Below are 23,285 nucleotides of genomic sequence, written 5' to 3'. Positions count from 1 at the left end.
TCTACGTCCTGCTCAGAGCTCAGCAGCCGCCAGCACAGGGCTGCCTCCGCCCTGCCTCTCCCTCTCCACCTGCCACAGACTGGGATCCTTTTAACGAAGGACGACCCTCGACCCTCGAGACCACGGCTGAGGGAGAGGGAGGGAGCAGGATGGGCGGGGGAGGGACCGTGGCCCCCGGGCGTCTCCGGAGTCAGAATGGCCCCCTGGTGGTTCCGATTAGAGCCCGCCCGAGTGGATGGACGCTTCTGCCCCACTGCAGTCACTCCCCGGGAGCGGAGAGGGCCGCAGCTCCTGCAGCTGGGGGGACCCTCTGGGGGCCAGCGGTGCGGGCCAGCTGTCAGCAGCTCTGCCAGCGGCGGGGGCATCGCGGCATCCGCCCTGTGCCAGGACACGGTGGCCCCCACCAGGCCTCCCCAGCCCGCGCACCTTCCCCCCACCGGCTCCCCACACTCCCCCCCCCCCCACCCTCCCCACCCCGGCGTGGCTTTTCAATAGAGCTGTTCCAGAAGGGCAAGGAGGGGAGAGCATTCCTTCGCTGGCAAACCATCCTGTAATTCTGTTTTCGCAAATTTAAATTCGCGTTTCCTAACCGCGAAAGGTTTGTGGACACGCCTGCTTCCCCGGAGTCGTCCCGAACTAGAAGGGAAGAAAAAGCCGCCCCTTCGCCATTTCCCATGGACACTTGTTCTTGTCCCCTTAACATCCCTCTAACGTGTTTCTGGAAGCCTCTGCTTTGGAATTTGGAGGCCTGGGAACCTCTGTCTTTGGGCCCTGCTTACACGGTTTGAATTCGGACCCCAGTTTTCACATTTTCCTGCTTTTTTTACTTTAAAATCGTTTTACTTATTTTCGCTTTTTTTTTTTGATTTTTTGAAGTTTATTTATTTTTGAGAGAGAGACAGTGTGTGCACAGGCACGGGGAGGGGCCCAAGCAGGTGCCCCAATGTATCATTTTATTATTTTTTTAAAGAGACTTCAAGAATCTTGATATTGAGCTCTTTAAAGGAGAGCACCCTAGGGCTACCAAAATTGTGGTGGGAGGGCTGCCGGGGGACGCAGTCGGTTAAGCATCCGACTTCGGCTCAGGTCATGATCTCGAAGTTTGTGGGTTCGAGCCCCACGTTGAGCTCTGTGCTAACAGCTCAGAGCCTGGAACCTGCTCGTGCACTGGCTCCCTCTCTCTCTCAAAAATAAACAAACATTAAAAAAGTGTTAAAAATCGTAGTGGGAAAAAACTTCCAGGGACGTCACATCCGTGGCATATTTTTATTCTGCCTCCCCCAGAGCCTTAACGGTATGCTGTGTCCGCAGAATTGTGCTGGCTTTATTATGAAGCGTGGTGAAAGCCATGAGCAAAAACTAGCCACAGGTGAATCACAGAGCCCTCCTCAGGGCTGGGGCTGCCTTCCTACATCGAGGGTCAAGGGAGGGCCTAGAAGGATCAACAGTTGTTCGGGGCTGTGTGATTTAAAGCATGACCTTATCTACAAAGACTTGCTTTTTAGTTCTTCCTACACAGAAAGCCATGCTTGGCACTTCAGAGAAATAGAACAGCAATTAGTCCAGAAGGGCTGGGATTAGAAAGACCAGAGAATGAACACAAAGGCCAGATTTTTCAAGTTAGAATTTAATTTTTTTGGCTATGGATACTGTACAAGAAATGATATCGTGAGGGGGTAGTATTCTCCTGGCTTTCAGAAGCATAGAAAGAAAACCAAGCTGAAATAAACCCAGAATCAGTTTATCCTCTTTATTTTTATCACTGCATTATTCTCAGGGAACCAGATCTAGGTTTTGAGTGTAATATTTAAAAAAAATTTTTTTTTCACATTTATTTAATTTTGAAAGACAGAGTGTGAGTGGGGAAGGGGCAGAGAGAGGGAGACACGGAATCCGCAGCAGGCTCCAGGCTCCGAGCTGTCAGCACAGAGCCCGACGCGGGGCTCAAACTCACGAACCGCGAGATGGTGACCTGAGCTGAAGTCGGACGCTCAACCGACTGAGCCCCCGGGTGCCCACCGAACGCAGTATTTTATTTGCAAATTACAAAAGCGATGCTCTCCTTACATTACGCTGCTTGCACGAACTGCGTGGTATTCCCGCTGTTTTGTGGCAGACTTTTGGAAACCCCGAAACACAAATGGGCTCTGCAGGTTTGGGAGGTTTGGCCCATCTCAAGTGCAAGGGCAGCTTTGGCCTACTCGGTGGTTCATGCCTCTGGATTTTGGCCTAGTTTCCAAAGACTAACGCGAGTGTCACCTGCCAGGGAGCCTGCTGTTCTCCTGGAAAAGAAATTGTTGTGTGAGATTTCAGCTTGAAAGTTAGGGTGTGCACGAAGGGCACAGTTGAAGAGGCCCCACGGTTTTGATGACTTCTTCGTGTAGGTGGACTCTTGAGTTCCGCGATACGTCAGCTAAGACGCTGCCAGCTGAGAAGTTTATAATTGTTTTGTACCAGGGATATTTTAAAAAACGTGCTGACAGGTGATTCATCCAAGTGCTCGGAAGAGCCAGGCATTACTTACGTCATCACTGCCGTAAATATTTGGACCAGGGCTTTGGGGCCCATTTTTGAAGAACAATCCATCCACCCTGCTTTCTAGAAGAAACGGTCTCTACTCTTTTGTCAGTGGCTTCACCGCCTGTGGTTTTCCTTGGGCAGGATAAAGTTCTTTTTCCTCAAAAGCGATGAGCAACACGAGACCATGTCTGGATTCCGGAAGCATTCTGGAACGTTCCATCACGTATCCCACAGAGAGAAGGTGCTAAGCAGACATCTTTGTGGAGGGGATTCTGTTACAGCCCTCAGTCACGTGCGCTGGGCACGATGCTGGGCTTCCTTAAAAATGCCGTGGTGAGCTCGGAAGGCAAGATAAAAACAAGTGGCCCGCAAGTCCCACACGCTGTGCGATTTGTTGTTAGGAAATAAAGGGGCTGCTTTTGGAATCCGCCGTACGGAACGGGTCTGAGTAACCGTGCGGCCTCATCGTTGCTTTTCCTTTCTTCCTTCTAGATACAGAGGCAAAACCTACAGGGCCGTGGCCAAGATTGTGCGGACGTCCGACCAAGTAGCGGATTTCTGCCGGCGGGTCTGTGCCAAGCTGGAGTGCTGCCCAAATTTGTTCAGTCCTGTGCTGGTTTCCGAAAACTGCCCAGAGAACTGCTCCATTCACACCAAAACCAAGTACAGTAAGTACAAACTACGAAAACAACACGGGTGTCTGGGCTTAAACCGTGGGGTAAGGGACTTGGGCTTTTTTGTTTGTTTGTTTGTTTGTTTTTAACAACAACACACTGCGGAGTGCTTTTCCACGGGAATTGCCACGGAAGAATTAAGATTCGCCGTGGTACGTGCTCACGTGTCTCCAGCCCAGGGGAAGGCAGGGACGGGCTGATTGACCCCAGTACGAATTCGCAGCGGCGGGCATTGCCCAGGAAGAAGTGAGAGTGCGTGTGCCGTGACTTTCAGGCGGTTGGCTGGGTTTGGAAATGCTCTGGCTGGAAGGAGGGCTGGAGAAAGGCCTCAGCTCTGGCCTTTGTCTGCATGCCCTGTAGCCGTCTCCAGACACCTGCACCTCGGATTATCTCGAGCTCTGCTGACTCCCCCATCCCGCCTCTGCTCTTGCAACGTCTCCCCTGGGTTATCTCTGACCCGGGAGTGGCTGCGTCCCCATCACGGTGGCCTGGGGATTTGTCCCACCGCCAGCCCACGTTCCAGCTGCCAGGATCCCACGCCAGGCCCTCTGGAGTGTGGTCAGTGCTCCGGGAGCCCCAGCCAGTTGGGACTGATCGGCTTGTGTGTCCGAACCAGGAATTTGCACATCCTTGAGACACCGCTCTGAGTGTGAATTTCCTTGTAGTGTTCTCTCTGTATGTGCGTGTATATTCTGAATCCTGTTGTCCACTCCATCCCTGCTATAAGTCAGCGCCCTCCTCCGTCAGCTTGGAGCACACAGCCTCCACCCTCGTGCATGGGGAGGCGAAGGCATGTTTGTAGGGCCTGGTGAGGTCACCGTCCTGTCCGGAGACGCCTCATGTTACCTTTGGCGGGAGGAGGGACTCCCTGAAGCAGGCTTCTCATTAGCAGAAGCTTCCAGATCAGAAAGGACCTGACTGAGAGCTACACCTGGCCTTGAATGTTGACCTTAAAAAATGGGCTTCTGTGCACTTCCGGATCAGGGGAACAAGAGGGAAGAAGCGGGTTACTACAGCTCAAATTAAGCACGGCCAAAACGACTTAGCCTGCTACAGGCTGAACCGATGCTCCAGGCGGAAGTGATAAACCGAGGCTCAGGGAGAACCGAGAGCAGAAAGGTCTGTGGTCACCCAGTGTGATCTCACGGCTCCCCAAGTGTGCCACACTTGGTTTATGTCTGGCAAAACTGCTCTGATTCCTAGCATCTGGCTTCTAGAAAGCCAGACTGCACCAGACTTGTCTTGCCCGCATGGGGTTCTTGGGTGCGAACAAATGCTTACCCACTTGTAACCGGTATCTAGGAGTAACCATGAGGCAGCGATCTCGCTGCTTGGTCCCACTGGTCTCGTGTTGCATGTGAGGAAACTGAGGTCCGGGGCCAGACTTTTCCGTAGGAATACAGCAGCGTGGGCACGTGTGGAAACCATGGCTCCGACAAGGATCACGTGCTTCACCGTAGCCCAGGAGCTGTGTGTTTTGGTGTTCTTCTTAGCTCCTTCCAACCATAGATAAAAGTTCCTTTTCTGCATTTTTTTTTAAATGCTTATGTATTAATTTTGAGCAAAGGGGGAGGGGCAGAGAGAGAGAGAGGAGAGAGAATCCCAAGCAGGCTCCACCCTGTCAGCACAGAACCCGTCATAGGGCTCGACCCCATGATCCATGAGATCGTGACCTGAGCGGAGATCAAGAGTCGGACGCTTCACCGATTGAGCCCCCCCCAGGTGCCCGTCTGCATTTGGTTCTGTATGGAATAATGGGGGACTATCTTGTGGGACATATGAGATTTTCAGCGGTGAGTCTTGATTGGGATTGTAATTGAAAACTGGATCCTTAACTAATCTTAATGAGTTGATCACACATTGAATTTATAAAATTTATCAATCATTATTGAAAGTTGGTAGATAATTTTCTAATGGGTGCTCTAAGTGTTAATGCAGACACACACCAAGACCGGGGTCAGTTTCTGCTGCGGCCTCTCTCTTTGGGCTTGCCAGTGGCTGTCTTCTCTGTCCCCACGTGGCCTTCCCTCCGTGTGCACGTCCCGAGTGTCTGTTCCTCTTCTTGTAAGCACACTGGTCCTGTGGATTGAGGCCCCGTTCTTCTGGCCTCATTTACCTTAATCTCCTCCTTAAAGGTCTCCTCTCCAAATACAGTCACATGGGGGATTAGGGCTCTAACGTTTGTATTTTCAAGACTGTCAGTAACACTCTCAGGATATGAGGGCATTGGAGGAACGTTCCTCCTGTGGAGGAAACAGGGAAACCTGAGGTGTACGTGAGATGTCGGATTTTATTGTTCCCACTGAAAGAACGATCCTTCTCTTCTCTTCTTTCTCTCCTCCCCATCTTCCTCTTGTCGCTCTACTGTCTCTCTCTGTCCACATTCGTACGCGCGCGCGGGGCCTTTAAAAAATGTTTTTGATCCTCTGACCCCTTGCAGCCTATTATTACGGAAAGAGGAAGAAGATCGTGAAACCCCCCATTGGGGAAGCCAGCGTCGAGAGCGGACCCCCAAAGCCAGCCAGACGCAGGAAACGGCGAAAATCCATCTTTGTGCAGAAGAAGCGCAGGTCTTCTGCCGTGGACTTTGCCGCCGGCTCGGGGGAGGTACGTCCTGCTCAAAGCACCTCCCTGCGTTTGCCGGAGCTCACGGCCAAGGCCGCGGCTCCGAGTTTACCGGGAGCCCTGCCTCTTCCTCGCGGAAAGCAGGTGCAGCCACTCAGCCACGCGGCCTGGGAGGGGGCTGCGACGGGGACCTTGGCGGGGACGGCGGGGTGGGTCAGCCGGGGGTGGGGGGAGAAGCCTCCCTTCAGCGCCTGCCCTTGGCCCCAGGAGAGCGAGGAGGAGGACGCGGACGCCATGGACGAGGACACGGGGAGCGAGGAAACCGGCTCCGAGCTCCGCGACGACCAGACAGACACCTCTTCCGCCGACGTCCCCTCCACGCGGCCCCGGAGGGCCGTCACCCTGAGGAGCAGCTCGGAGCCCGAGCGCCGGCCGCCCGTGGAGAGGCCGCGAAGGGGCCGGAGGGCGCAGGCTGCCTCCTGTGCCGAGGGCGGGGAGCAGGGCGCGGCCGGCGGCCAGGACCCCGCAGAGGTGAGGCCCACGGGCCCCCGGCCGGCTTGTTGGGGGGTGGGGGGCTGCCACAGCGTGTTGAAGGTCAAGGCCTTGATTTGGGGCTCCCTGTGAAAATACCAAAAGTGGGGCGCCTGGGTGGCTCAGTCGGTTAAGTGTCCGACTTCGGCTCAGGTCGTGATCTCACGGCTCACGAGTCCTGAGTTCAAGCCCCGCATCGGGCCCCTCGCGGGACGTGCAGAGCCTGCTTGGGATTCTCTCTCCTCCTCTCTCTCTAGCCCTTCCCTGCTCACGTGTCTCTCTAAATAAACAAATAAACATTAAAGAAATTTTTTTTTTTTAAATTTTTTTTTTTCAACGTTTTTTATTTATTTTTGGGACAGAGAGACACAGAGCATGAATGGGGGAGGGGCAGAGAGAGAGGGAGACACAGAATCGGAAACAGGCTCCAGGCTCCGAGCCATCAGCCCAGAGCCTGACGCGGGGCTCGAACTCACGGACCGCGAGATCGTGACCTGGCTGAAGTCGGACGCTTAACCGACTGCGCCACCCAGGCGCCCCAAGAAATTTTTTAACTAAAATACTAAAAGCAGTGGCAGCAGCTCCAGCGTGGTTCCCACATCCGGGCACAAGGCCTGGTGACGTCTGGAGTGCAGTTCAGGGGGAAGTCATGGCACCTTTTTCTCTGGAAGGTTTCACAGCCTCGAAGGATATCCGTCAGGAGGACAGACAGAATAAGTCCTCAAGGTCCCCTGAACAGCAGGCTTTCCCTTCACGGAGGGGCCTCTGTGATGCTGTAACATGTGAAAGCAGCGTATCCGGTCTTCCCCACACCCGCTCAGCTGGAGGGCCATCCGCACCATTGTCCCCAAAAGAAATGGGGAAAACCTGGCTGTCTCCTGTGCGTTCTCATACGCCCCACACCATCTCTCCTCAGTCAGAGACGCATCCTGGCTAAGCAGGCCCAAGATGTCCCGATGAACTTGGTTTTCAGCAACTGCTCCCACTGTGCCTTTGTTTGTTTGTTTAACCTCTAAAGGCACACAAGTCACTGGAGACAAAGTCACAACCCAGATGAATTGCTAAGAAAGTCCCTAGAGACCGGCAGTTTCTGTGGGCCGTCCGGGTGCCCGGGGAGAGGCCAGAGGGAGGAGGAAAGTCCGGCTCGGGCCCACGGGGTTTCCTGAGCGTCCGTGCAGGGATGAAAGGACCTCCTTACCCCTTCTTCCGTCAGGAAACAAAGCAAGAGGAGGAGGAGAGGCTGGTTCTGGAGAGCAACCCTCTGGAGTGGACGGTGACCGACGTGGTGAGGTTCATCAAGCTGACGGACTGCGCCCCCCTGGCCAAGATCTTTCAGGAACAGGTGCGCTTGCCCTCCTGCTGCATTCGTGACGTTTTGTTTGCTCTTCTGATTGAGCTGGCTTTCTGGGACCCGGCTCTGGCAGGGGAGAGGGTGCCTCCTTGTTACTGTGGGGGAAGAGGTGGGTGGCAACCCAGGTGCACACGTGATCCCCCCTGACACCTCTGCGGGGGGCTCCTTGCTGTCGAGGAAGTCCCCACTTGGTTTTCCCTGATAATCCCTTGTGGGGGCGCTGGGGGCCTGGGGTCATTTGGGCAGACTGGACATCAGGGCCACTCGCCCGGCCTTTGCTGCTCTTGGAGGCGGGGGTTCTCTGTCCTCCAGGAAGGCCATTCTTGTCTAAAAGGTTTCTGTCTGCCGAGGCTCCCTTTTCCTCAGTCCTTTGGCTGAAAAGAGCAGGCTTCCGTGGGGCCCCTTTTCCTCATGCACATTGGCATTTCGTGGGTTGCAAGCTTCTTTAGCAATCGGTCTTGGCTGCAGAAGGCAGACGCACAACGAGGGTACGCCCCACTGTGCCCCAACTCAGGTCCCCAGGTCCCTGCCGGTCTGCCACCTTCTCTCTGCCATACGTTTGATTCATAACATTCAGGGCTTTTGTTACATTTAGTAGGAGAAACAGGGAAAGGATGTGTGCTCATCTTCCCAGAGGTGGGAGCCCTTGTCCTGCTGTGTTTTGCGTGACGTTTTCATATTTTTTTCACTCTTGCATTTGTAAAAATGTCAACAACCCAGGGTATGTTAGGTGCTGTGCCAAAGGATGATGGATGATTGCAAGACGACAGCATCAATCCTTTTTTTTAGTTTTAATTTTTTTAATGTTTATTTTTGAGACAGAGAGAGAGAGAGAGAGAGAGAGCATGAGCGGGGCGGGGGGGGGGGGGGGAGGTGGACACAGAGAGAGAAGGAGACACAGAATCTGAAGCAGGCTCCAGACTCTGAGCTGTCAGCACAGAGCTTCACACAGGGCTCGAACTCATGACCCGCGAGATCATGACCTGAGCCAAAATTGGATGCTAAACCAACTGAGCCACCCAGGCGCCCCGGATAACATCTATCCTTTAATGGCGTTTTGACTCTGCAGGTGAGACGATCGTAATTAGCCGAAACATAAGACATGCTATGAGCCACGGGAAAGGAGGGATTGGGTTCCATTGCCCCTTAAATGGGTATGGAAACAGGTTGCCCTTCTGGACCTGTGCCACCAGGCTGCCCCCTGGCCTCCCACGGAAGCGCCAGGCGGAGCCCGCGACTTGTGCCGCCGTGTTCCCTCCATGTCTCACGTTGTCTCGACATGTATAAATATCCGTCTTTCAGGACCTGGCATTTAAAAAAAAAATAACCGTTTACCATCTAATCAATTAAAGATGTGTCTATCCAGTGCTTTTTTAGATTATGCAGACCGATACTCTGGAAAGAAAGTAACTCAGGCATTAAATCAGGAAGAGAAAAGAAAGGCCTCTGATTCTGCATGCACCCAGTGTATCCCCCAGATTTTCTTCCCGGCGTGCTGTGTAAAAAGCAAATTAATGTGGTTCCCAGCTCCTCCTGGGAGAGGGTAGCACTTCAAACATTCAAAGGTTGCCGACCGGTCGACCACCAGAGTCTCCTTGTAGACACCCAGCAAGTGCATGTGAAGGAGTGAGCGGCGGCCACAGGGGAGGGTCACCTTGCTGTGTGACATTATCAGCACTTCCTCTCTGAGGGACCAGAAAAGCAGAAAAGAGGAAAAAGCTGCATCGCATGTAGAGAACTGGGCCATGAGTGTGTCCCTTCGTTCAAAACACACAAACGGGGGGACAGTTACAGCCACCACAAGGGCTGGCACGATTTGGAGCATCTCAGTCCTGAAAACAAGAATAAAGCAGTGGGTTGAACCCCGGCTAAGAGCGTTGCCTAATGCAGCGTTTTCCCAGGCTGCTGTTGGCCCGTAGTGACACCGCGAACAAGGCATTGCATTCGAGTGCGTGCCGCGTGCTGATGACCCAAAGCTTAACGTGTGGATCTCTTTGCTCGTGTGTTCGTTCCATGTACATTGACAGGGCATCTGTTTATGGGTCTTAAGATATTCAAAAGGTAGGTGTAGAAGGTGGTATTCTAGATTATCTGCAGTTGTGTTTTTTTGTTTTGTTTTGTTTTGTTTTTTTTTGCTTTATTTCATCTGTAGACCCAAATGCCCAGTTTTGACTGAGAAACGCTTTTCCCCTGGGCTCTGGGCAGAACAGAGCACAGAGCTCCCCTGCTCAGTTATGGCTGAGCAGCACTGTGAGAGGCCACCAGGCTCGAGTGGGATTGTTTTTACAGGTTTCTTTTTTTTTTTACGTTTTTGTTTTAAGACAGGGAACAAGCAGAGGAGGGGCAGAGAGAGAGAGAGAGAGAGAGAGAGAGAATCCCAAGCAGGTTCCACATTGTCCGTGAAGAGCCTGATACAGGGCTCAATCTCACGAACCATCGGATCATGACCTGAGCTGAAACCAAGAGTCAGACGCTTACCCGACTGAGCCACCCAGGCGTCCCTACAGCTTTCTAATACTAAGCAAGAAAGTGAAAACAAAGCTGACTTGGGGAAAAGGCTCAAATAGTACAGAAGCTGAGTTATCCTTAATTGTCCTTCTGAGCCCAGCTTATTACGGTTATCTCAGGAAGTTTCCAGTCTTCCCAAGCTAACATGTCTAAGAAATGAAGCATGCCTGGTACGTTAGCACTTCTAGAACCAGGCAGTGGGCAGGGCCCTGTCTCCCATTTCTCTTCTTATGTTGGTTAAAAGCTTGGTCGTATGTACCTACTTATTTAACTCTTATAGGCAGAAAAATAGGTAAGCTTTTAATTGATAATAGCCTTGCTCTTATTTCAAATTTCTCATTAGGCCTTCCACCCCCACCCCCATCACCATATTACGCTGTTGCCCTTTGTGCTATCTGAAGTGTGTGGGATTCGAGTCCTTTTCCATTCGATCAGGCCCGTAATTACGAATTTTTGTGTATTTGTTCTATCATCTTTGAGCCCAAGTGCCATGGTCATGATTCGGTGAGGCCTCCAGTGGGTCAGGCCAGCCAAGGCCTCGTGGCCGGCCACGAGCTTTTAGACGGCCCCAAGGAGCCAGCAGGCGGCTCTGTTCAGCAGCGTGGGAGAAAAATCACAGGGCGGAATGGTGATCGCTACATTCAGAAGCCGTCACAACCTGCTGACACAGAGTATAAACTTCCCATTTTAAAGGTGGGAAGGCCCACCTTTAATTCTGAAATGTTACGGCAACAGCTTAAAACATCTACGCTCTGTAATTTCGTGCCGCGAACATGTACATTACACAGTAAAACTCCACACGTCTATAACTGAGAGGAAAAAAAACCCCACAAAACTCTTAAATAAAATATTGCCTCTTTATACACCTCTTATGAAGCAGAGACACCTATAATAAGCAGACTTCCCCAACGAGTGATTCACTTCGATGAAAGAAACTCGGGGTCGTTGACAGCTTATGGACTGTGCTGTCTGCTCTCTGGGTCCGTAGACCTGAATGAATGGCCCTGCTGAGGACCTGCTCCGTACCCTAATAAATTTAATTTTGTGTGTGCTGGGCCTTCTCTTTCCCGTTGAGTGTTTTACCAGGGCTCCTTTCTCAAAAATCAGTAGTCTGTTTAGGGTCCTTTTCCGTGTTTCACACACGAGTGATTTGCCTGCAGTTCGGAAGTATGCAAGAGCGGAGGTATAAAACTGAAATCCGCGGCGGGGTCTGTAACTACACGATCAACGAGGAAGAGCTCACTTCTTTCAAACGAAAACACAGGAAGCCGCCCTCGGGATGCGGGGTGGGCTTCCTTGCGCCGGGTCGGTGAGCCTCGGGCCCGGGCTGGCTTCCGTCCCCCCGCTGGGCCGTCTGCGCACGGGAGAGCGGCGGGGGGCACCCACAGCTTCGACGCCCCTGAGCCGCCACTGCGGCCTCTTCCCCTCCCACGACCGGCTGATGGTCGGGTGGCTAAATCCAGCCCCTTGCAGCCGGACGCTTTGGTGTTCAGAAAGCAGGGGCGCCTTTTAACGCTTGGTCACGCATCCGTCTGAAGATGAGAACATGCAGGGCAGGAGATGGGTCGCACAGCGTCAGGGAGGATGGAAAACGAGAACCGAGGACGACAGCCAGAGGCCCCGAGGCGGCTCGGAGCAAACAGGCTGCACAGAACGCCCGCCCTGCCGGAGATGCCAGCCGGCTTCCAGGTGACCCGCAGGGCGCAAGGTCTCTGCGATCAGTCAGACCGCCTCGCCCCAGCCCTCCCGCGACCTTGGTCCTCCTGCACACCCACGTGTGCGCAGACGCATTCGGCCGGGTGTTTCTCCTCGCTCCGCCGTGCCCAGTGCGCCGGGGCTGTGCGCGGGGCACCAGAGAACACGAGTCAAGCGCACCGGCCCGTAGGAGGGTCCGTCCAGTCCAGCTGCCCACGCTTACGAAGCTCACACTCAGAGCGTGAACTCTCCACCCCTCAACCGCGGCCTCAAAGCTCAGATCTCTTTATTTATTACTTTTTTTAAATTTAATTCATTTAATTTGAGGGAGAGTGAAAGTGCGAGCAGGGGAGGAGCAGAGGGAGAGAGAGAGTGAGACAGAATCCCAGGCAGGCTCCACGCTGTCAGCACAGAGCCCCGCTCGGGGCTCGATCTCACAAACCGTGGGATGATGACCTCAGCTGAAATCAGGAGCCGGATGCTGAACCAGCTGAGCCCCCCAGGCGCTCCAAACCAACTCCTCCTTCTCCTCAGGCACGACACGGGGCAGAAGGAACGAGGGCCTGGAAAGCACTCTCCCTTGGCTCTGCCCATCTGCGGGACGAGTGAATGTGTGTTGGGGTGAGGGTGGAAGGGGCCGGGATCTGATAAAGGTCCAGAGGCCATCATTATGAACTTGCCCATCATTCTCGTTTGGTTTTTTTCTGCCGGAGCAGCTCTGTGCAACTTCCCCTTGCTGCACGGGCCCCGGAGGCCTGCCGGCCGGGGCAGGAGAACAGGCGATACGGCCCCCGATTCCGGAGGCTTCCGGTCTCCCGGGGCCGATGGGTTCATCAACAGTCGTCAGCAGCAGTAAGAGCAGGGACTGGTGTGGTCAGAGCAGGGAGGCTGGGGGAGGGATTGCACAGCACCAGGCGATCCGACGTCTCCGGAAGGAGACGGGGGATGTATACAGGGTGCTCCTGAGGTTTGTTCAGCCAAAGAAGAGCACCCACAAGGGCAGGACAGGGAGCGACACGGTTCAGGCCGCGGCCCTGTAGCAGCTGGTGGGTGCAGGGGGTCTCATGGGGGCCCGAGAGAGCAGGTGTGGGCGTGCCTGGTGGCTGGTAAATGATACCACTGGCAGATTTTCCCACGAGATGTCCCAGGAAAGAGACCACGTCCTCTGTCCAGCTCTGTAAAATAATTGGGCAGGGTCAGCCCTAATCTCGAGGCCTGACCTTCACGTCCGGCATATCCTGTGACGCCTGTTCGCGCAGGAAATATTCGCGTGTGGATCGCGTGCTGGATGCTGTAGCAGACGCCTTGTGTCCTTGTTCATCCTTCCAGTGACCTTCGAATTTGACCGGTGGCGATCACCCTGACGGTGGTGGCACAGTTGATTCTAGGATCTCAGGATCGAGCACGGTTATCCCAACAGGCAGGTGAATGGTGTTCAAGGAGTAGTTTATTGAGGCGGATGCGACTCTCCAGAACGGAACTGGCGGGTGAAAGGCACTGTAGCTCCCCCAGGATAAACGCTTCGGCCGTATCGGAAGGAATCTGGAGTGTGGCCTCTAATTTAAGCACTGCATTCACTCCCGGTGTCCGCCCTCCGTCGGCAGAAGCCCTGCTAGGTTTAGAACAGGCGAAGTGAGGGGCCATCGTGAGGTTTCTATTTAGGGATTGCAGACCTCAGCTCGCCCTCCCCGCTAGCTGTGAGTTTTCATTTTGAGGATATTTGCGGCTCAATGCAGTTGACCCTCACCTTCCTTATTTCTTCCCACGTGAGGTCTCCACAAAAGAATGCGGAGTCTTTGGGGAGCTGAGGACAGCCTGGTGGAGGCACGTCCCGAAACGCTGGAAGTGTGCGTCCCGGCTCACCCGGCAGACGGCACGTCGCTCGGGATAGGAGCCACATGGCTCTGTTCACAGCACCTGTGCTTTAGCCTGAACGTGCAACCCCCCCCCACCGCCGCCACCAAACACGTGTGTTGAAATCCTGTCTTCCAAGGTGATGGTGTTAGGAGGTGGGGCCTCCCTTTCAGCCCCTCGTAACTTCCCTGCCTGCTAATCCATGCCAATACGTTGTGGCCAATATCAGCGGGCAGGTGTTCGAATCCTACAATGTGACCTCTGTGCCTAATGCCCTTTGGCGACTTCTGGTCGCACACCTTAGAGGAAGTCCCAGTTTCTTTTCTGGGCCCATCTCAGCTTTACCTTCCGCGTCTCTGCGCCTTCCCTGAATACATGCTTTCCCGAACTACTGGTCTTCCGTGGGTCCCTCCTCCTTTTCATGCATCTCCTTGGCCCCTTTGGTGTATGTTCAGGCATCGCTGATCCCTGAAACATGTCCTGACTCCTATAAGGCTGGTCACGTTCCCGTCCGTTTGTGCGTATAGTTGTGTCCACGCTTTAATCTCTCTGTATTGTGGTGGTCTGTTCAACGTAATGGCCTCCCTTGAGATTCCTACTCTCCTGGAAGGGAGTCTTTGTTTTGTTTATGCGGTAATCGCAGAGGTCGTCAGAGTGCCTGGCCCTGAATAGGTGCTCAGGAAACACTTGCTTGTTGAGTCCATAGATAAGTGACATCCTCCACTCAAATGTGTGCGTGCATATGGCAGCCACCTTCACCGACTTGGTCTGTAGAGAGTTCCAGAAGCATTTTAGGGCTGACTTTCAATTATAATTGAATCCGTACGTCCAACGATGGCCATTATACTAAGTGGGCATGTTTAGAGCACAGTTTTCCCTCCAGAATTTAATATCAGAAAACCATGGGTCCCAGTTCCAATTTGGTCTCTAACAATGTGATCTTAGGTAGATCAGCCAGCTTTTTTGGCGTTAATTTCCACCTAACAAAACTTCCCATCTCCTGAAACAAGTTTCTGTTCTGTTCTTCATTGAACGTAATGGTGACGCCACCTCACGTGGTTTTGTAACATCATCCTGGTTCCTCCTCACAGTGTGTTTTTATGAGGCCCGTGATACTCACGAGACTTTGTATCCCGAGGCCTACGCCCTCTCTGTCGAGTTTTGTTGGAATATATGTGGCTTTGCCTCTGAAAACAGAGTTGGCTATGCCGGTCCCAGGTCAGCGGCTACCACTGTTTATTTAGTTCATGACCTTGAGCAAGACGCTGTTTCCCGGTACTTTGAGTTTGCTCTCACTCCGGTCAGAGTAGCATCCGAAGAGACAAAGTAACATACAAGAGTACGATAGAAAAAGGGGAAAGTGGTATAAATAGAGCACCAAAAACTCAACGGACACTTTCCTTCATCTCCTACTTTCAGTGTAAATTCAAGACTGATAGGTTTACTTCGGGGTTCGGTAAGGTCCAGTTTGAGTCTCGGTTGAGATGAGGCTCGTGTAATTGAGACATCGGAAGCTGCACTCGCATTGATACTTGTAAAATTAACGCTTAATTTTTACGGCCTCCACACTCAGCAGGGATTATTGGCACACGGAGGTGGCTTTTGAAACTGATCATGTTGGTCTTCCCAAGGTCAACGCTTTCTGTTTCTTTGCTTTTGAGATTTTTAAGACCGCTGAAGACACCGTCATTTTAAGAAAATAAGCTTCTGTGTAGCTCATGATCCACGATATCCGAGACCTCACAAGCGCGTGTGCAGTCGCATGACTGTTAAGTCTCTGCGGCTTATGGCGCCTTGGGTTCACTGCTTCTCCAGACGGCAGAAGTTTTGGCGCTGAGTTCATTTTATGCTCTCCTTCTACCATGGGTCTGTGTCGTTACCTTGCCTTACTTCCCCTGGAACATGAGAAGCCTCTTACTTCTTCTGGAACACGAAGACTGCCTTGGTGGATAGGAAGAAGGGATTGCACTTCAACTCAGTACCCCAGTCAAACGACGTCTCCATAAATAAACCCAGTTGTGACAGTAGGGGCAGAGATGTCCGTCAGGGTGATCATAAAGTGTTGGGGTGAGCCTCGGTCCCCTCCTCCTGCGGTGAATGCGACTTCACAGACTCTAATGAACATCTTCCTCGTGTAGACCCCGTGTATGGCTGTAAAGAGCTAACTAACGCAAAGCTGGGAGGGGGGCCTTGTACGCCTCACTCTGGGGGATGTGGGTGTGCAGACGGAGATGTGTGCCATGGTGTGCATCTACGTACCTGAGTTTTCCTCAAGGCAAAACTGTTCTGGGGGGCCGCTCACCTCTACGGCGTCTTCTTGCCCATCCCGATGGTGAAAGTTCAGACCTGGGTAAGAGAGAGCTGCTTCTTTTCGGAGAGAGCTCTTTTGTAGTGCTCACGTCAAGTCATGGCAGAACACGGGAGGGCCCGGGGCAGGGGGGGGGGGGGTGCTCTCCCAGCAGGGGGCCATCTCCTTGAGAAGGACGAGATCCTGCAGTGGTTTCCCTCTTCCGCCTCTTCACCCCCACCAGCCACCCCTCACGCCCTTTGGCCCCCCAGGACCAAGCCCGCCATGGCAGATACCTTCCCTTGGCGCCCGGTGTCTCGGCTCTAACGTGGCTTTGTTTCCTGGCAGGACATCGACGGTCAAGCGCTCCTGTTGCTGACTCTTCCCACGGTGCAAGAATGCATGGAGTTGAAGCTGGGGCCCGCCATCAAGCTGTGCCACCAGATCGAGAGAGTTAAAGTGGCCTTCTACGCCCAGTATGCCAACTGACGCTGCCCTCTTGCGAGGTGACCCGTTCTCTTGGGATGCGGCGTCCTGGGAAGGTTTCGAGACTGAAGCTTTACTTTGCTGGGCGACGTGCGATGGTGCGTATACAAGACAGGGCCAAAAGGCCAGGAGCGTGGCGGACCTCTTCACCCCCCAGCCTGTTTGACGTTGCCGCGATTTCAGGCCCGCCCGCTACCACAGCGGTGGCTTCTGGACAGCGTCAGGCGCTGGAGGGCACCGAAGAGCTTCTTGGTACGTCCGCGTCTCCCGTTTCTCCCGCCCGAGTCCAGGCAGCTCCCTGCAGACGCATTTCCTAAACCACGGCCCCGCTTTGCTTTGAAAACCAAGGCGCAGCTGATGTCTTTTTTGGATGTGCCCGAGGAGGGCGCCTGGCTGGGAGGTTTTCTGCAGCCATTACGGATGCTTCTTCCACGGCAGCGCACACGTGGCTTTCGCGGCATGAATGTCACCGCGGTCTGATCTTGGTGGCGGCTCATTTCTCAGACGCACTTGCAGGCCATGTTTCAGGATGTGGTTACAGAAGGATGGGCTAGACCGTCATCGCCCGGCAGAGGTGCCTTTTAGGAAAAGGAGGCGATGAAGTGGTTCTTCCTGAGCGACGGACATCCGGAGCCTGTAGAGGGTTCCGTTTGCAGCCTTTTGTAGAACTTCACGTACTGCTAACGTTCTGATTTAATTGCGACCAGATTGGGGGGGTGACTCTTTTAGTCTGTTGGGAAATGCTGAGCTGTGGACTGAAGGCAGAGCTTAATGGCAGGAACGGGAAGAAGCTTCTGGAGGCTTTGAATAAACCATCCCCTCAGAAGGATCCTGTCCTGAATCTCTTGATGAGACTGGCTTCGAGTGCTCCTCCGATGCGCCCGGCCCTGGGACGTCCCAGGAGGCGGGCGTTCCCGACAGGAAGCCCGGCAGTGACCCGGCCCAGCCCCGCTCTTCTTCCTGCTGGCACGGCTGGCCACCAACTGCGATCTTGGATGACCGGATCACTCTGGGACCCCTTGTCCCCATCCTGCTCCTGCTGAGAGTCCCGATCCGCCAGCACGAGACACACACAGTAGGTGAAAAAGAAGCGTGGTCTCCACAACGTGGAGTGTTCCCTGCAGCCCGCCCTGGCTGGGAGGCTGCTGATTTCTGGGGCAGTTTCCGTTAAATCGGTTCAGTCCCTGGAAGAGAGATCGCTGGCTCTGAGAATTGGCTGGGTTTTGGTGACCAGCACCCCCTCTGTGTGTGTGCCTGTGAGGGACCCGGTATGGTCACTCAAACCCAAATGGACTGCTCCCCCCTGCCCTCTTCCCCCCACCCCCACACGCTGCAGCAGGTGTCCAGATGCCTTTCGGAACGTGCGCGAGGAAAACTAAACCATTAGACGTGTCCGGAGGCCGACACCGAAAGCAGAGGCTGCCCGCCCTTCGGTTACTCCTTTTTACCGTCCACCCTCCATCTTTTCTCCTTGATGAGAGTCTCAGCAGCAGGGGTGACACCATGCGGTGGGCTTCTCAGCCGTCATGTGTCGGCTACGTTTTTAAGGCGTGATTTTCTGTCGGATTTTGCAGAGTGTGGCGACTGACGCCGACCTTTGTTACGAACATTCTGTCCTGGCTACCGATGCAGATGGGAAACATATTTTGCAGGTGACTCTTTACTGTCTCCCCGTAGCTGATTTTTGCCACCAAGTTTTAAACATTTGGCAAGTGGCTCTGCCCGGGGCCCTGGGACGGAAGGGCCCCCCACGTCCCAACCCGGTGCTGCTGGCGGTGTTGTCGGGACGGAAGCGTCCGCGCTGACCGGCGCTCGGCCTGCAGCCAGGCTTCTCTCTCCTGAGCTGAAGCGTCCCCCTCCTCTCGGTCCCCCGCCCCTGCTTTCTCAGCCACATGCTTGCGGCCTTAACCGTGGCTCAACCTGGGGCGCCCGCTGGAAAGGGTGTCCGTTGCGAGGTGTTTGGCGTTTTCGCCGCGCTGACTCGCTTAGGACCCTTCACCGTGGCCTTTTCACGCCGAGCTGTTCCCATTGCGCTTGGAACCACGAAGGCATGTAGTGGCTGCAACGTGTCTTTGTACTTTCGGGACGAATGTGACCTTTTCGTGCCCTTTCAAGTAAAGGCGACATGGGAACAAGCAGCTCCTTCCGGGCGTCTCTGGAGCCTCCTCCCCCCCCCCCCCGCCCCCGCCAGAGCTGGAAGGTCCTTCCGCTGGTGGCCCGGGCAGGTCACGGCCACCACTGCTGGGGGGCCTCCTGCTCCCCCCCGAGGGGCCAGATGCCCAACACGCTCCTCGTCCTCAGTCTCTGTGCGGCGATCAGTCGCTTCACCCACCACGGTTTTGCGAGTGAGCCGTAAGGATGTCGGGGCTGGGGCCAGAGGCAGAAGACCCAGCCCTGGGGGGACCTTCACGAAGGTCGTGTCCAGGCCACCCGCTGGCCCGTCGAGAGCCAGGAAACATCTTAGGACCAAGAAGATGCTTTTGCCGGGAGCGTTGCCCACGTGCTCCTGAACTTGGCTGCTCTGGGGATTGCCAGTGGCGGGTGTGGCCCACATCGGTAGCGGTTTGGCTCTGGAATGCTAAGGCGTCCGTTTCTCCGTAGGATTTACCCACACCAGCTTCCGTCTCATACCTCGGGCCAATTTGCAAGGAACATTTTATACCGTGTCGTTACTGTGCCTCTTACGGCAGGAAATACTGATTTTACACCTCTTCCCCACGTGCCGCCACAGCCCCAAGCCTAATGTTTCTTGGTTGAAACACCCAACAGGCGATACGCCTCCCTCCCTTCTCCCTCCCCAGATGCTACAGTCGATGCTCTGTCTCTTTGATAATACTTTGGGACCAAAGTCCCGCCCTCTGTGTACCGGGGTCCTGCATTACCTCCTGGAGCTGGCCGAGAAGCGTGTTCCCCTCCCGGCCACACGGACACTTTGCAGTCTGCACAGTGTGTGTCACTTGAGAAGCAGAGATGCCACCTCGTCTTCCGTGGCGAGAAGCACCACGCGGTCCCATCCAAAGACGAATGGAGTTTGCTCAGCCCCCGCCTTGCCGACTGCATTTGGACTGTGTTGGGAAGCTATCCACCCCCCACGACAATATATACCTGAAAAGAGCAGGCCGGCACAGTGGACGAACCTCTTTGCTTTTCAAAAAAAAAAAAAAAATTAAAAACCACCAAAAAACAACAACAACAAAAAAAACCGGAAACCAGTTTCCTTCACCACGAAGTTGCATAGTACAGAGAACTCACCCGTCACTTTTAAAAGTAAGTTCCTCTGATCAAAGTTTGACTCGCACACAGTGTTTGAGCTGCACGGCTACTACGGTTGCTTTTCCTTATTTGATCGTATCTGAAAGAACGTTTCCTGTGTTTGCTTTGATTGGTTCCTCGGTAAATTCAGATGACCCCAGCCTTTGCCGCCGCCCCCTCTGACCCTTCCTGTGATCTCTGGAGACTTGATTTGGCTCTGTCTTTGAAGCTTGGTCTGAGTGCCCTAACTTGTCTCTCAGAATTTTGAGTGTTGTTATCAGGCAAGTTCTGAGATCTGCCTTTTATCTTACACCAAACACCTTTCTAAAGAGCCGTTCTCCTTTCGTTTTGCAAGCACTGGGGGTTTGCATACTTCTTTTGTAGAACGCCCATTTCTGTTTCTTTGCTGTACATAGAACTATAAAAACAGTAGCGTTGAAACCTTTGCTGTGGTTTGAGCATCATTGTCATTTTTTGGTGAAGGTGGCGACCCGAGGGTCCACGTACTCTACTGTCTTTAGAACGCTGTGATCGAGTGTGCAATGATTTGAAGGGAAGCGTAATAAATTAAGGTGTCTGTAGTTTTTAAGGAAGAAGTCGTTGAAGACGTGTACATAACGGCCCGTGTCTTTTGGTGCAATAACTAATCGCCAGGAAAAGTTCTGTTTGCAGCCCAATGTTGTCATGATTCTCTTAATCGTCCGCCGTTCTTTTCCGTTTCAAAGTCTTCTGGAAATTGCTTTATCCCCTTCAACTCGGTTGAATATTTAATCTGGTTCTCCTGGCTTTTATCCCCAGAATTGGTTTACAGGTATCCCCACACGTGGATGCGATAGAATCGAATCGTGCTATTTCTGACCCACAGAATTTACCCAAGACATTGTCATTGCGGACATGTGGCGCTGCTTGGGTGTTCGTTTAAAAGCCACCTGTGGTTCAGGTGATAAAAAGAACCCAAGCAGTTTCCCGGGCGGGTAGTCTTTCCATCTTACTGATCTGTTCTCAGTGCGCCGGCGAGCACGTAGGTCTCTTGTAAACCAGCCCGGAAGCCAGGGCAGTGCTGCAGGTGGACCTAAGGGCTTCCCCGGAGGAAAAGGAGAGTCCTGGGACCAACGTTTGCCGAAAAATCTGCTCGCAATGGGGAATTGGAGACGATTTTTTTTTTGAAACGACAGAAGAGAACAAAATCATCTCATTTGTTGTTTAGAATGGGAAGTAGCATGCTATCTAGAAGCATAAACTGTTCCTAGTCGTGAAAGTCCAAAGTTCTTTTGCTGTTTTACATTCCAGTTTGAGAAGTTTGTACCGAAATTCGATTCATATCTCGTGTGCCGTTCTGGTGTGTCCCAAGGAAAAATTCGTGTTTTCACTTTGAAAATTTGCAGGATAAAGGGCATGTTGTTTGGTTTGCTGTAAGATTGAATTCTGTATATATGTTTTCATGTAAATAAATGAAAATCTATATCAGAGTTATATTTTAATTTTTATTCTAAATGAAAAAAAGACCCTTTTTACTTGAAAAAAAATTGTAAGCCACATTGTTAATAAAGTACAAATAAGTTCTACAGTGGTGTTGGTGTCTTCGTATTTAAGGTTACTGAATGTTAGTTTTAGGGTTTGCATTTTGTTCTGGGTTTTTTTTTTCTTTTTTCCAGCTTGGCACGAAAGCATACGTTTATAGGGTTTTAATAACTGTGGCTCTGAAAGTCCCACGTGATCGCTTTCAGACTCACCTGCTAGCTTTGGAACTTTCTGTTCAACGTGCTTGTGCTTATCCTTTTTATTAAAATACTACAATACGTCCTACACAGTCACGTGCAGTCTTTCCGTTTGCAGTTTTTGCAGTTCCTCCGTGATCTGGTGCGTTCGGAGGAGGACGGGGAGGACTGTGTCTGGGAGAATAGTACTTGACCGTGTTTACACGTGTGGCCGTCCCGTGAACGTGTCACCGGTGAGTGTCTGGCACCTCCACTGGAACAAAAGAGGTCCCCTTGCGCCCCTGCCCTGTGAGTGGTCTGTGTCACCGGTGGAGCACGTACCTATCCCTCTGCCACTGCCCACGCCAGTAAGCATTACTGAGGGCAGAGCTCAGGCGAAGGGGACAAGGGCATTTAGGGGAAGGTGGTGAAGGAACCCTAAACAACTTCCCTTTCTTCCAACCCCAGCCCATCTGAACCAGCCAGCTTCTCTTCAAATACACTATTTTGCCCCTACTGACAGTCAGGTTCTGTATATAGAAAGGTGTGTTTTGGGGTGCCAGGGTGGCTCAGTCGGTTAAGCGTCCAACTTCGGCTCAGGTCGTGATCTCACTGCTCGAGAGTTCGAGCCCCTCGTGGGGCTCTGTGCTGACAGCAGGGAGCCTGGAGCCTGCTTCGGATTCTGTCTCCCTCTCTCTCCACCCCACTCCTGCCCATGCTCTGTCTCTCTCTCAAAAATAAATAAACATTAAAAAAAATGGGTGTTTTGTTTTGAATCATGGGAGCGTTTTCTCTCAGCTTTTCTCCACTACCAAAAACAAAGCCTAAGGTGGCAGACAAAAGTGGGAAGCTTTTGTTCACTTTCTCAAAATACACTAGACGCAAAGAAGTCAAAGGTTATGTGGCTGAGTAAATACGATCATTGCATTTCTATTTGTGCCTGAAGATCTTTGATGGCAAAGACACGTAAAGACTGAATATATAACAGGATAAAGTGGAAGCTGAACACGTTTCCGGACTTCTCGATGGAATGAAATAAGGCAAAAAAAGAGAGGGGAAAAAAAAAACCACCTTACATTTCTCTCCATCTTGCCACCAAAAACCAATTCTATTTTTAATGTTTCCGTTCTCTGGCAGGGCTGTTCACAACCTTCCGTTCCTAGAAGCTACTCCCCATCCTTCCAGGATTTGGACAGCCACCATTTCATTTCAAGGCTGTGGGACAGCGTCATGCTTACCAGAGGTTCAAAGACCACATTAAAAAAAAAAAAAAAAAGCTGCTTGCATGGACGTGACCTTGGGTGGCTCCAGTGGGAAGACCGGACGTTTGTTTAATCAGCGAGCTGAAAATACTACATCAGAATAGTGGATGGGCCACAGTGACTGACTAGGGACTAATTTTTTCAAGACATTTTGTGACGTCAGCCCCACCCTGGACTAGCTCATTTGCCGTCTGGAAGTGTCCTATTCAGTGGACTCACAGAAAAGTCTTCTTGTGTTATTCTTTTTTTTTTTTTAGATGTTTCTTTATTTTTGAGACAGAGAGACAGAGCGTGAGCGGAGGAGGGGCAGAGAGAGGGAGACACAGAATCTGAAGCGGGCTCCAGGCTCCGAGCTGTCAGCACAGAGCCCGACGCGGGGCTCGAACTCATGAACCGTGAGATCTTGACCTGAGCCAAAGCTGGACCCTTAACCGACCGAGCCCCCCAGGTGCCCCCTACCACCGTTGCTTTCTTAAGCAGAGGCCAACTCAGCACATCACCTTGTATTTTCTCTCCTTCCTCCCCTGCTTTAATTTCCATTTTCCCTCCTTTCTGTTGCTGGGTTATTTAATCCCACAACCACACACTAGCATAGAAGCTTTG

At 52.7% G+C, this 23,285-nt stretch overlaps 1 protein-coding gene across 15 annotated transcripts in view; it reads left to right on the top strand.

The window, feature by feature from the left end:
* SFMBT2 (Scm like with four mbt domains 2) overlaps positions 1–22,006 on the top strand; it is a 233,049-nt gene extending 211,043 nt beyond the window's left edge. For 13 of the 15 annotated variants that reach the window (XM_042990985.1, XM_042990988.1, XM_042990989.1 and 10 more), the window contains 5 exons: positions 3,013–3,188; positions 5,635–5,801; positions 6,027–6,290; positions 7,504–7,632; positions 16,334–21,290. In XM_042990985.1, the coding sequence (XP_042846919.1) occupies positions 3,013–3,188; positions 5,635–5,801; positions 6,027–6,290; positions 7,504–7,632; positions 16,334–16,474 (877 nt within the window). In that variant the 3' untranslated portion in view covers positions 16,475–21,290. Of the gene's footprint in view, positions 1–3,012; positions 3,189–5,634; positions 5,802–6,026; positions 6,291–7,503; positions 7,633–16,333; positions 21,291–21,559 lie in introns of those variants that run through there. The other 2 variants (XR_006219594.1, XM_042990990.1) reach the window with 2 other exon arrangements.
* The last annotated feature ends 1,279 nt before the right edge of the window (positions 22,007–23,285 follow it).

The sequence above is a fragment of the Panthera tigris genome, chromosome B4 (assembly GCF_018350195.1).
Source record: "Panthera tigris isolate Pti1 chromosome B4, P.tigris_Pti1_mat1.1, whole genome shotgun sequence".
NCBI lineage: Eukaryota > Metazoa > Chordata > Mammalia > Carnivora > Felidae > Panthera > Panthera tigris.
Note: the sequence above shows the minus strand (reverse complement) of the source record. Positions and strands in the feature narration are given on the sequence as shown.